The 12,848-nt window shown below is 40.4% G+C and overlaps 1 protein-coding gene across 1 annotated transcript in view; it reads left to right on the forward strand.

The window, feature by feature from the left end:
• The window catches only part of RNGTT (RNA guanylyltransferase and 5'-phosphatase), a 171,048-nt gene continuing 158,200 nt past the window's right edge, over positions 1-12,848 (forward strand). The window contains exons 1-4 of the mRNA XM_030946306.1: positions 1-228; positions 5,731-5,840; positions 12,158-12,261; positions 12,394-12,482. Of these exons, the coding sequence (XP_030802166.1) occupies positions 165-228; positions 5,731-5,840; positions 12,158-12,261; positions 12,394-12,482 (367 nt within the window). The 5' untranslated portion in view covers positions 1-164. The remainder of the gene's footprint in view (positions 229-5,730; positions 5,841-12,157; positions 12,262-12,393; positions 12,483-12,848) is intronic.

Here is a 12,848-nt window from a genome sequence, read left to right on the forward strand (position 1 = left end):
GCGGAAGCGGCTCCCGGCGCTCCGTGTGCGGCGGCGGCCGAGGCGGAGCCGGGTCTGAATGGAGGCGCCGCGGGCGAGGGGCCGCTGAGCGCCCCGGGGCCGCCCGCAGCCCGCGCCCCCTCCCCGCTTCCCTCCCTCCCCCCCGGGGCCGCCCGGGCCCCGCCATGTCCTACAACAAGATCCCGCCGCGCTGGCTCCACTGCCCCAGGAGGGGACAGCCCGTGGCAGGTGAGCGCCCGGCCCAGTCCGGCCCTGCCCGGCCGTGGGGCGGCAGCGGGCGCGGCCCCTTCCCCTGCGGCGCTCCGCTGCCCGCCCGTCCCGCTCCTCCTCACCGCCGGGGGCCGCCGCGGCCTCTCGCACTCTGTCCCTCCGTCCTGGCCGGAGCTCTTTGTCCCGGGGCTACGGCTGTGCAGTGTTCCACCCCGAGCTCCAGGCCGGTGTTTGTCCCGGATTGATTCCCGCTGGGTGGCTGTTCTCCTTAAAGCCCGGCCCGCAGCAGCGCTTTGCCTTCAGCGCCGGGCTGCTCTGCCTTCGGCCTGTGCCCCGTCTGACACGGACTCGGTGCGGGCCCTCTCCTGCCCCCCCGGAGCCGCAGTGCTGGGCTCTCGCTTCACACTGCTTCAGTTTCGGGCTGAAACTTTTCCTGTCTGTCACATCTGATGAGAGATGTGACAGCCAGGCATGCAGAATGTGCTGTACTGCAGCTACTAAGTTGATGAGAGGCTTGGATCATTTTTCTTAGGAGGAAAAACTAAGAGAACTCAGCTTGTTCAGCCTCGAGAAGAGGTGACTGAGAGGGGATCTCATTAATGTGTATAAATATATAAAGGGAGGGTGTCAGGAAGATGGAACCAGGCTCTTCTCAGTGGTGCCGGGCAGTAGGACAAGAGGCAATGGGCAGAAGCTTATGGAAAAGAAATTTACCTGAATATGAGGAGGAGCTTCTTTACTGTGCAGATGACTGAACTGGAACAGATTGCCCTGAGAGATTGTTGAGTCTCCCTTCCTGGAGATACTCAAGAGCCATCTGGATGCAGTCCTGTGCAATGTGCTGTTGGATGACTCTTTTTGAGCAGGGAGGTTGGACCAGATGACCCTCTGTGATCCCCTCCACCCTGACCAATGTTGTGATGATACCAGTTCTCTGTGCAGCCTCTTCCATGTTTTATTCTCTTTTTCCTGAATGCTCTGAAGTCTTATCAGTGTCAATTTGTCATTCTGCTGACTGACAGCGCCCTTCCAGTCACCAATGTGCTCCTGAGTTCTTTAGCTGGAAAATGAGTTAAAGTGTAACACTCCAGTGTTACATTTGTGTTCCAGGGTTTGTCTATGGTTGCTGTCTGCTGGCATATTCTTGCCCATAACGCGCTGTCTTGGTTGTTACTCAGTATCTAGTCTTATGGCATATAGTGGCAGTGAATTCAGTATCATCTAGACACACATTTTTGATTGTGTGGTATCTATCATACTGACTTCAGGTGTTTCCTCTGCTGCCTGGTGGTAGATAAAGTAAACAAACATCCGTCTTTTCAGTTTTCTCAAGTTCTTTTCTTTATAACGCAAGCAGTTCCAGCCTCCAGTTATTTTTTTTCCTCCAATATTTCCTAGTTTTCACTCCTTTCATATCCTTCTCTGTGATGATGTAAAGGCATGTTTTCAAAACACAACACATGCTACTCAGTGTGTTATTTAAACTGACACTGCCATGATTTACTTAATGGTTGCAACTCCTGTGTTTTCTGTCCCACATTTCCACATCATCTTACATTTTTGGATGGCAGCTGGTTGTGGAATGGAAGACAATTGTGACTATATTTAGAACCTGGTGAGACATCTCAGTTGGTTTAATCCTCAGTAATCATCAATATGCATTATTTGGCATTTGTCAGTATTTAACATCAGTCATTAATTTTGTCGGTTATTGGTTTCTGTCAGTTTCCTTATACTTCTCTGGACCTGGCTCCTTTAAATAACAGTATTGTTGGATTGCTCATGTCCATTATCTCGTTCTCCTGATCGTGGCCATAAGCATTACTTTGTATCTAATGAGAGAGATTTGATAGCCTAAGCCCTTGACCACGACAAACACAGACTAATGATTCTTTATTCTGTGTTTTTCTTCTCAGCAAGTTCTTGATCTCTGTTAGTTGTGGCTTTTGTTTGTCTGTCTTTTGAGCTATGGTTTCTCAGAAACAGCAACCTAGAGTAAGCAGGAATGAGGGTCATCAGTGTGTCATCTGCTGTGCCATCACTGCTTGTATGTTTGTTTATTCAGGAACTGCAAGGTAATTCTTTTCTGTTCCATGCAACCATGCACAGGAAGTTAATGCACAGTAAAAAAAAATGCAAGTGCTTGGCTCATTTCTTTGTGTGCTTTATCAGGATGTGTCCTTGTTCACCTGATTTCTAGTTTTTTAGTGTGAATAACTTACCAAAAGTAATGGTATGCCATTGATCTTCTTCCCTTTTTTGCTGTTTTACATTCAAAGACATTTAGCAGTTTTATGGGAGATGATTTTTAGGGTTTAATTGATGTTGGTACTATCTCCCAGACACATTACATTCTAGTTTTAGTGTTTAAATCAGATTCCTAAGCACCTGTATGCAACTTTATTTCCATCTGATAGTGTATTAGTAATAGTGTTGCTAAGCAAGTTTTGTATGGCTTCTGTGGACTCATATTCATTGTGTTTGATTGTGATGCTCTTGTCTCATGCTTGTGGCATCTAGAATTTCTAGATGACCTCAAGACAAGTACTAATGAGGCCTGAAACCCTGCTGTTGGTGAGATTGGGTTCATTCAGGTTAACAGGGCTCTTTGTCCTGGACAACGTGAATTCATCTATGTCTCCCATTATTTTCCTGTTCACATCTTTAAATATTGGTAGTTTTCTACCACTCTCTGGGTTTATCCTCAGAATTGCACATTTTCATGTTTGTTGCATTGCCGTAGAACTTCAGTCATTTTGATGAAAAGAGCTTTCTCTGAATGCTTAGATCTGAAGTGATCAGGTTGCTTCAGCCTTACTGCCTTGGCAGCACCATCTTAGCAGGTACCTGCTTTTCATGAGCACTGCAAACCCATTCTCTTGCCAATTTTGCCATGACAAGTGCTAGCAAGATATGGAAGAAAAGGCACGAGAAGTGTCTCAGCAGTGTTTTCCAGCTTACTTCAAGTGATGCATATTAGTAAATCCTGTTCTAGACACACACGTAGCATGGAGAACTGTGGGATATTGCATATGAGAAAGCACCTTAAATAAGAGTAATGCTTCTGGTTCAGGAAGTTTCTGAGCTATAGCGTGTTGTAGTTGGGGAGAATAATCTGGATGATGGATTGTCATTGTTTTACTTTCTTTCCTAGTTGTCTGTTATTGGCCTGTGTTGGTGATGACATACTAGGTGAAATGGGTGCTTTGACCCAGCATAGTTCTCTTGAATCAGAAAACTGTTACTTTGTAGAGGTATTGTTTTTTTCCAAATTGTGGATTTTACCATTTAATTTTATTCCCTTAACCTCAGACTTTACCCAGTCTAGCCTTCCTAATCAATGCTCAATCTAGACATACCATGGTCATACATAATCATGTACATCATGTTTTGAGTTGATAGCTTCATGTCACAGAAAATCATGCTAAATTAAGAGTATTTTTTCACTGGTATGCTCTAGAATTTAGATTTGAAGATAAAAAAATGTGACAAAGTTAGAGCATGTACGTGGAGAAAATGTGATGTCTTAACATTGTTCCCTTTGATTTCCCTCAGATATATCTGTTTGATGTCCGTGCTCTGATATACTAGGCTCTTATTTTTAGAATTTTTACCTGTTTTTCAGCCTAAAGAAATACCATCTGTTAGACAGGTAACTAATTTGGAAAATGGTTTTTAGTAGCCACTTTCCAGACCTATTTGAAAAATTTGAACATAATTGTGGAAGTAGGTAATAATCTTTTGTCAGAGTTCCAGTAACATTTTGAAGTTAATTTGGAAGTTCTATTGAGGAGTTCCAATTAGTGTCATAATGTAGTTGAGGTACTTGAATGACTTGGGGTGCTTTGATGTTCATGTAAAGTATCACTTTGTTACTGTTGGATCACCTAATTCAGCAAATGATTTTTTAATCTTCAAAAGCTTATGCATGGAGGCTTGAGTCGTAATCAGGTGTTACTGCATCATTTCTTTAGCACAAGAGGTAAGGCAAAACTGTAGAGGAGACAGTAGCTACTGCTTCCTTTATACTTATCCATATTACTCAAAAAGTTTAGAAATCTTTTTAGAATTAAAGCTTAGATTTTCAGTAGCTTGATGATGCTTAATGAGAGGCTTGTATCCACATGGGGAAGAAGTTTTTTCAAGCATCTGTACAAAAACCAAATTGCAGATTTCCCAGGTAGAGAAGAAGAAACTGGAATTCATAGAAGCTGAGCACCTAAATACTTCCAAACATCTGTATTTCAGCTTTGAAAGTCATAGTAACTGGCTCTATATGAAATATTCATCACTTCCACAGCTGTCTGTAGGTATTCAAAAGCTGCAGGGGATGCTGACTAGACTACTTTGTCTTTTCCCACTCTTTTTTTCCCAGCATCTTGTAAAGGATGGTGGTTTTCTTTTGTAGCCATTGACTCTTTTGTCAGTGCAGCTCCTATTCTTGAGTGCATCAGTTAAGAAAGTTTAGTTAGATTCTTCATGTTCCATAATCAATGAGTAGATACATTTGTATGGTGTGACAAGTGACAAAGGCAAAAACTGTCAAGGATGATGTTGTTTTGCAAAAATTATAGTGATGATAGATTTTTGTGTTTAGATCATGTAAATTTAGAATTCTCATAACCAGTCTGTATAGAGGAGTATTGCAAGTTAAAGTGGAAGGGCTGATAAAGGCTGAATGATAGTGTTGAAGGTGACAAGGAGTACAAAGAAGCAAGAAAATTAGATAGAATGGGGAAATGGAGGGGGGGTATCCAACCCAACAGCCATACCAGGCTGGATGGAGGGTGTGTAACTTGGGATGAAAAGGCAAAGGGCAATAAGTGAAATTTTTCTAGCAGTCATGTAAGTTGAAGTGACTGCAATTTATTACCATTTAACATGGGTGTTGATTGTATGACAGAATAACTCTCCTTTTAGCTGTAAATTTTGGAACGGTCTCAGAGGAAAAATGAGGCTGTTTCTCATGTTGCTCACTAGCATCTAACCTGAGCTTTGTAATTTCCACATCTTTCTGTGGTTTCTAATGTCTATTTCATGGAAAGATAGATGCTTATTTGAGGCTATACAGTGTTGCTAAATTTTTTTTGCAGGGATCCTTACTGTATGTTATATTTGCAGGTAATCAGAACTGATGTTATGTGATGTTTATGTGATTGGATGACAAACTGTTATTTTAAAATGCTGTTTGCATGTTTTCAACTGTATTGGGTTTAAATTTTCTGTATTCTATTGTGCTGGAGCCCTCCCAACTTAAATCACACTAAAAGTTAGCTAAAAATGTTTAATTACTCTGTTTTAGATGAACTGACCTGTATTTCATTTAAACTTTTAAACTTACTGATGAATTCTGAGAACTCATAACTAAAAAATATTCCAATTTACTGTTGACAGTACTATTTCTGCAATTATTTATTATTGAAGGTGAATGTCTAAAACTGCTCACCATGTTGGTTTGAAATGCTAAGTTGTAACTGTACATATACATAAAATACTGCAAAATTTTATTATCTTTCATAGGGAAGTTTTTACCTTTGAAGACAATGTTAGGACCAAGATATGATGAACAGGTTGCTGAAGAAAATCGTTTTCACCCGAGTATGTTATCCAACTACTTAAAGAGTCTGAAGGTAAGGTTACATTTTCTAATAATTGAAACATTGCTCTCATTATTAATATTTACTTAAGTGTTGCTTTTCAGATCTAAGGAAAAAGTTGTCGATGGCTTTGTTTGGAACAGCTGTACAGAAATTTTTTTGTTTGTTTACGTTTCCAGGTCTCCTCTGCAATTAATAGATTTCCAAAAGTGTTTTCTTACAGGTTAGAATTCTCAAGACTAAACAAACCCAGGTCCCTCAGCTGTTCCTTCGTGAGCCTTGTTGCTCTTCTCTGTTCACCCTCCAGCACCTCAGTGTCTGTTCTAAAGTGAGGGGGCCAGTACTGAACACAGCATTCGAGGTGTGGCCTCACCAGTGTTGAGTGCAGGGAGATGATCACTGCCCTGGTCCTGCTGGCCACGCTATTGCTGATACAGGCCAGGTGCCACTGGCCTTCTTGGCCATTTGGGCAGCAGAGTGTAGGCTGATACTGAGCTAGCTGTCAACCAGTACCCTGTGGCCCTTTCTGCCACAGCATCTCTCAAGCCACTCCTTCCCCTGCCCGCAGCGCTGCCCGGGGCTGCTGTGACAGGACTCTGCAGTTGCCTTATTAAACATTGTAGCATCCACCACTACAGGCTTGTGGTTCTGGCTCCCTTCTTCATCCTCTGTTTTGCCCATTTCTATCTGTGTGCTTCAGTTTGCATGTTCTGCACTGTAGCACAACTGTGACAATAGAGGTGGGAACAGGACCTTTCCAGCCTTTCATGTAGGCTCTCTAGTGTTGTGGCCAGTCCGGTGCATTTCCCCATATGCAAAATGGGATTTTGAGCATGCTAGGCAAAGAAAGATCTACCACCTAATTAATTGAATGGGTTATTAAACTTTCTATTGAAGTTTAGTGCCGTTTGTTTTGATTGAGCCTATGAGATGAATCATGCAAGTGGTGTTTTTTCTGTGGGCCTTTTCATTATTTTTTGCTGTTAATTGGGGTTAAATTAATTCCGAATTTGTTTAACAGTATCAGACCTGAAACAACAGAAGAATTAGGTGACTAAAAGATGGGAATCCTGATTTTATTAATCTTATTTAGGCATAGGTATGAAGTAGTCTCGGGGTCGGCTGCTTGTTCTCTGCCCCTGAGGTGAGTTGGGTGGTCCAGGGAGCGACCCCAGGCTCTGAAGAATGAGACTGGACTCTTTGCTGTTCAGTCTTCAGGTTGTTTATTAAGTCTTATCTACAAAATTTTCTTCCTGGCAGACAGAGGTCTGACCAGCAAGGCAGCCACGACGCTCTCTGCCCGCCCCCAAGGCTGCTCCGTCTCTTATACCACAAATTACGTATATCATGTTTACCTTTACCTCCCAATACCAATCACCCATGTTGGACAGTGCACCCCTTCCCTAAACCAATCCCTGAGTGCCCACATCACAGCAGAAGATGGAGAACAAGAAGAAGAAGGAAGAAGGATGAGACACGCCCTGTTCCCTCCATCTTGTCCCCATTACCTTTATACAAAAATTTTTAAAACTTATATTTTCACCCTGTGTACACCTTATAAAAACACCCTTTAAACCTGTGACACCTTCCAGCCCTCATACCAAACTGGCAATTCATTTGCAGGATCGATATCCAGCCACCAAGTGTTCCGGGCATCATGCCAAGATCTCCGAGCCCCCTGACGGGGTTTCGGCTCTCGACGTGGTCTCGGGGGACTCCTCACATCCGGAGTGATGTGCAGAGTTCCCACAAAGTAGGTGGTGAACTACTCAGTGTAGCAGTGGTAGAAGTAGCTGTGCAGTAATGCGATAAGAAAGTATGATCAGTGAAGCATCTGTGCCTGTTCGCAGTGCTTGAATTGGTAGGATTTTTCTTGTTAGAGTTCTTGCATCTGTGCTTTTATGATCCACTCTAATCACAGAGGATCAAACAGAGCTCTCTGTGAATAAAATGGTAAGAATCCTGACGTTCAAAGTATTTCTTAAAAGGAGATTAAAACCAAGCGAGGTTAAATATTGATACCAAAAAATGGATATAGTTTATTTAACAGTAAAAGAAACAAAGAGAAAGAAATAGAAAAAAGAGGTGTGTGGGCCACAGAAAGAGTGATAGGGACAGATTAAATAGAAACCATGGGTCCCAATGACACCTTGCTGCTCCCCTCCATCTGGTTGTCTTGGTGGGGAGGGTCCTTCACCACAAAGTATAGAATCCAGTGGATTAATATATATTTGGGTCAGGTGGGAATGCCCAGGTGCCTCCCCTGAGCAGGGGAAGGTTGTCACTGTCCCTTGCAAGGCTCTGTGTCAGTTGCATCATTTTGCAGCAAGGCTCTGTGTCAGTTGCATCATTTTGCATTACAAGCAGTGCTCTGGTGCAGGGTCTGGGGTTATTCAGGGGGCCTTTGATGGACCACGACACCCCCTCTGCTGTCCCTCACATGAATGTCCTGGAGATGTGGTGTTCCTGGGGGTCCCCACAGCTAGTCTGTGTAGGGTGTTCACTGCTTCTCCCCGGAGGCTAAACGCCCAAACCTCTCCTCCTCCCTGGGTTGGGGGAGAGTCTGTGCAGACCTGGCAGCAGATAAGCCTGGGGCTATGGCTCCACCCCGAAGCAGCTGCCCTTAATTCTCCTGTGGAAGTATTCTTCTCCCCCAGCCTGGACCTGAGAATAGTGTCACTTTTACCTTATCTCAGATCAGCTTACAGTCCAGGGCCTCAGCCAGGGGGCCCGCCCACTCAGGGTGGGCTTTGGTGATGCAGCTCTTATTGGTGTAGCTTCATGATACAGTTTTAATGGACAAAAATCCTTAATAAAAACGTTTAAACCATAAACTGTAATATTTCAGTCTCTGGCATGTGCATCTAAATTCTGCTTGAGTTCCTCTTTTATGTATTATGTTATTTTTGACTCTGGATTTGATAGGTATACCTGGAATTTTCCCCAAACCAATGTTATCAATGTTTTAAAGTAATTTAAAATTCCGTGTATTTAAAATTCTGGAGTTACAGAGAATTTCACAGCCTCAGAATTTCTAAATGCTTGCCTCCTTAGTGATTTGCCACAAAAAAAAATCATGGTGAGACTCTAGCCTTTCCAGTAGTCATATCTGTAAGTTCTGTTGTAATGCTACAAATTCATGTCTTGAGTGACATCAGATGATTAGAATTTGATAGTAAAATTAGTAGCATGAGGATCCCCACTTATATTTTGGTAATTTTGATTAACAAGCTGAACATAGAATTTCTCTCAAACTCTCTATTCTCGTCAAATCTGTTATATTGTATTGGACCCTGGCATTGTTGATGGGTGTTTGCTATTTGAAAATATATATTTCTTTTTTATTTGCCAAGTTAAGTAGTGGTTACTTACCATTTGTAGATTAGCAATTTACCAACAAGCCAGCAATGAAATAAATGTGAAATTGAGGAGCCCGTAAGGGTGAGGTTTCCCACCCAAGGTGAAAGTAGCTCACTGTGCATGGTGCTTGTAATTTTATTGTAGTATATTTTTTACTGCTAATATTTTGCAGAATAATTATTTCTGAAAACTGGTTATTACTTAAGTTCATATAATTTAGCTCCCCAATAAAAGACTTCAGCTGAAACTTTTACATCTGGATTTCTGTAATAGAGAGATGTTGATGTTACCACAGATCTTTGAAGGTACCGGTTTAGCATTTAAGACAACATCTGTCTGGGTGGAACTGTCTGTAACAAGCTTCCTGTGGGATTCCTTTTCTCAGGGAGCTGGTTGTTGAAAATCTGAATGTTAGAAACTGATTTGATTAGCCATGCCAGCCCCATTTTTCTTGTGATTGCCAATAGTGGCATAGTATCTTAATGTTCTCTTAAACAAATTGCAGGAACAATTGGTGACAGCATGAATAATTTTTCTTTTTAAATTTCTTGAGTAGGTAGGTTAGTATACAGTTTATGCTTTATACAGGTAGATTTATTTCTGTCACAAAGTGCTAAGACATTAGTTAACTCAAAAGAATGTTTGGGTAATTAGTATGCTCAAGTTACAGAATTCCTATTAGGAAAACTACTCACCAATTTTCAGCCATATTATTGTTTTCATAGATACATTCAATCACTGATCTAAACTATTTTTCTCTAATAAGAAATTCAAGAAAAAAATCCTGAGACTGAAGTGAATTCAATGTATTGTAGTATGGTCTCTCCTTGGGGAGGGTGTTTTCTATCTCCAGTGTCTAAGGAGAAGCTTCTAGGGTCATACAGGGGAACCTAGCAAAGCCCATTTTATTGCACAGCAGCAGAAGAGAGCATGCATAAGGTATTAATAGCTGGGGATATCTGGAATGTGAGGAAGTGAGGGGAAGGCTTTTATTTTGTTCCAGTGGTACTGGTGTTTTTTTTGGCATGAATTTTTTGAAAATCATAGCTGTATACTTTGATATATTGTATAACCTCCCTGTTCTTTAAAAATTTCTTTATCGTTTTCTTATGCTTTGCGTTCTCCAAATTGTAATGTGTTGTGTGCAGTCAATCCCATTGAATGAAAATGCACATGATTGGGCTTCCTGTAAAGCAGGAAAACTGCTTTCAGGTCTTATATACTCTATATGCCAGAAATGCTTTTCTAGCTTTGGATAAATTACACTCGATGCCTGTTTGCTGTACTGCTCCATGAAGTGTGTGAGGAACAGCGTCACTTTGCATGAGCTTCACTTGTATATGATTGAAATTATATGCAATAATGGCAAAAGAATAGCAAGTGAGAAGTCCTACAGGCGTGAATTAAGTACTCTTGGAGACATTTGCAAAATGCTGTAGGGAATGGAGAGGAGGAAAGTAATTGTTGAATTAATTGAAGAGTTAATCACTGTTTAGGATGCTGTCAGTCTCCATGCTTAGCAACTCAATTGACACTTTATATTTGAAGTTTCAGGTGGTATAACATTGTTTTCAGGTGGACCCCCTTGTGAGGTGGTTTATATTTCTGCAAAACACAGTAATAAGAGTAAATAAAGTATTCTGAATACAATATACAAAGTTGACAATGAGAAATTCAGAACTGATCTGGATATTACTTTAGAAGTTTTAATGCTGTTGACATAAATATCATGATGCTTTTTAGTATTTATTAAATAAAAGTAATATGAAATTATATAAGTATTACAAGCATATATCATCAGAAGTTTGAATATCTTGGAGACCTATCTGTAGATTATTGGAAATTTTCCTTTAGGAGTCTACTAAACAACATATTCATGTGAAATAGCTGTTTCTTGAGCTGTATTCTAGTTATAATTGGATTTTACCTTTTCTGAATTGTGTGGAAATGGCGTTTTAACTTTGTAATTCTTCCAACTGCACTGCTAAGTTATTGCCAGTCTGTTGGTGCTACCTGAAAGCATGACACTGAGTTTTGTGTCCAAAAGCAATTGCTTGCACTTACAAGACAGGAAACCAGAGACACTTTCTTTGCTCGGGTGTGTTAGTGAGCTGTTTTTGCACATTGGAAGGATCAGTAGGATATACTTTGATATGCTGTGTGTTTTGTGCCACCCAGTGGAGTTTCTGCTTTCCATCCTTTTTAAAAACATAGTAACTTCTACAAGGCTCCATAAAAGACCCATTTTCCAGCTGTAAAAACAAACACTAAAAAAATAAATTGATGCACAAGGTAACACATTAGGGTAGAGTGGGCAAGGCATCCTGGATTCAGGAAGGCCCTAACATCTGGGTGGTTGACACTGCCACCTTAGCTGCTGACAGCATGTTTGAATATCTGAAGTTGTTCTGCATTTTAGCTTTAAATAAGATGTTTTTAAGAATTTAATGAATTTGATTTATTTTTAAACTTGAAAATGTGTTCATTCTTTTGCATTGTTTTGCACTCTAATAGGTAAATTAAAATGAGTTATTTTTTCTGGGAGTGTTCTTATGTGTAAGTCTCAGTAGTTAATGTTTCTTATGGTACTTTCACTGTGCCAGTGTTTATTATTGCTCTGCTTTGCATAAGAGCACTTGATTCCATCATGTTTGTCTTTGTAGCATGTTAAAGTAATTCTTTAACAGATTTTTCTGCTGTTAGCAGAATTTTCTTATTTAGAATCATTGGTTGGAGCAAACTGAAGTTTTTCAATTGATGACTAGTGCTAATTTAGACACCAGCTTTCACAAAGAAATACAGATATCTGTAATGGTGGTAAAATACAGATTTTACAAAAAAATGCAATATTTAATGCTTTTTAAACTTAAAATTGTAGCCTACAATTGCGGTTGCTTTTAATTTTTATGGTTTTAGATATTTAGTATTTATGCAGAGCTATTTGAACCACATATAAAAATTTATTTTTGTTTTTTTATGTTGTTTTTTAGGTTAAAATGGGTTTGCTGGTAGACTTAACCAACACCACTAGATTCTATGACAGAAATGATATAGAGAAAGAGGGAATTAAATATATAAAGCTCCAATGTAAAGGGTAAGTTGTGTGGTCTTTTAAATTATTTCAGTGGCTTTTAATTTGAAAGATCACAGTGAAGAAATTATTTTTTTTTCTCTTTTTGCCTTTCCCCCAGGTGTCTCCTAATCCATGTGTTCTTGTGTTTTTCAGGCATGGTGAGTGCCCTACACCTGAGAATACAGAAACATTTATCCGTGTATGTGAACACTTCAGTGATAAGAATCCTTCAGAGCTTATAGGTATATCTTATATCCTTCTTATGCCCATCATTAGTTTTTATTCTAAGTTTGTATTATATCAGCTTGTAACTGCAGTCTCTTATTTTTAGCAGTCTGAGCAAAGGAATTTCCTCAGTACAGTGTTTAAGCACATATGAATTTGATTGCTTTTACTGCAAAACTAATATGTTTCTTTTTTTTTTACAGAAAGTAGTATGTTTCTGCATCCATCAGTTTGATAACAGCTGTTGGCTTAACGCAGAAAATTACACAGGCCCAAGAGCTGTCTAGAAATACATGATACTTGCACTGTGGTTTTGTAACTTCTGCTGATACAAATGCGAGTTATGTATTTGGTGGTCTGGTTTACTTGAAGTCATATTTGGT

The sequence above is a fragment of the Camarhynchus parvulus genome, chromosome 3, assembly GCF_901933205.1.
Source record: "Camarhynchus parvulus chromosome 3, STF_HiC, whole genome shotgun sequence".
In the NCBI taxonomy this organism is placed as follows: Eukaryota; Metazoa; Chordata; class Aves; order Passeriformes; family Thraupidae; genus Camarhynchus; species Camarhynchus parvulus.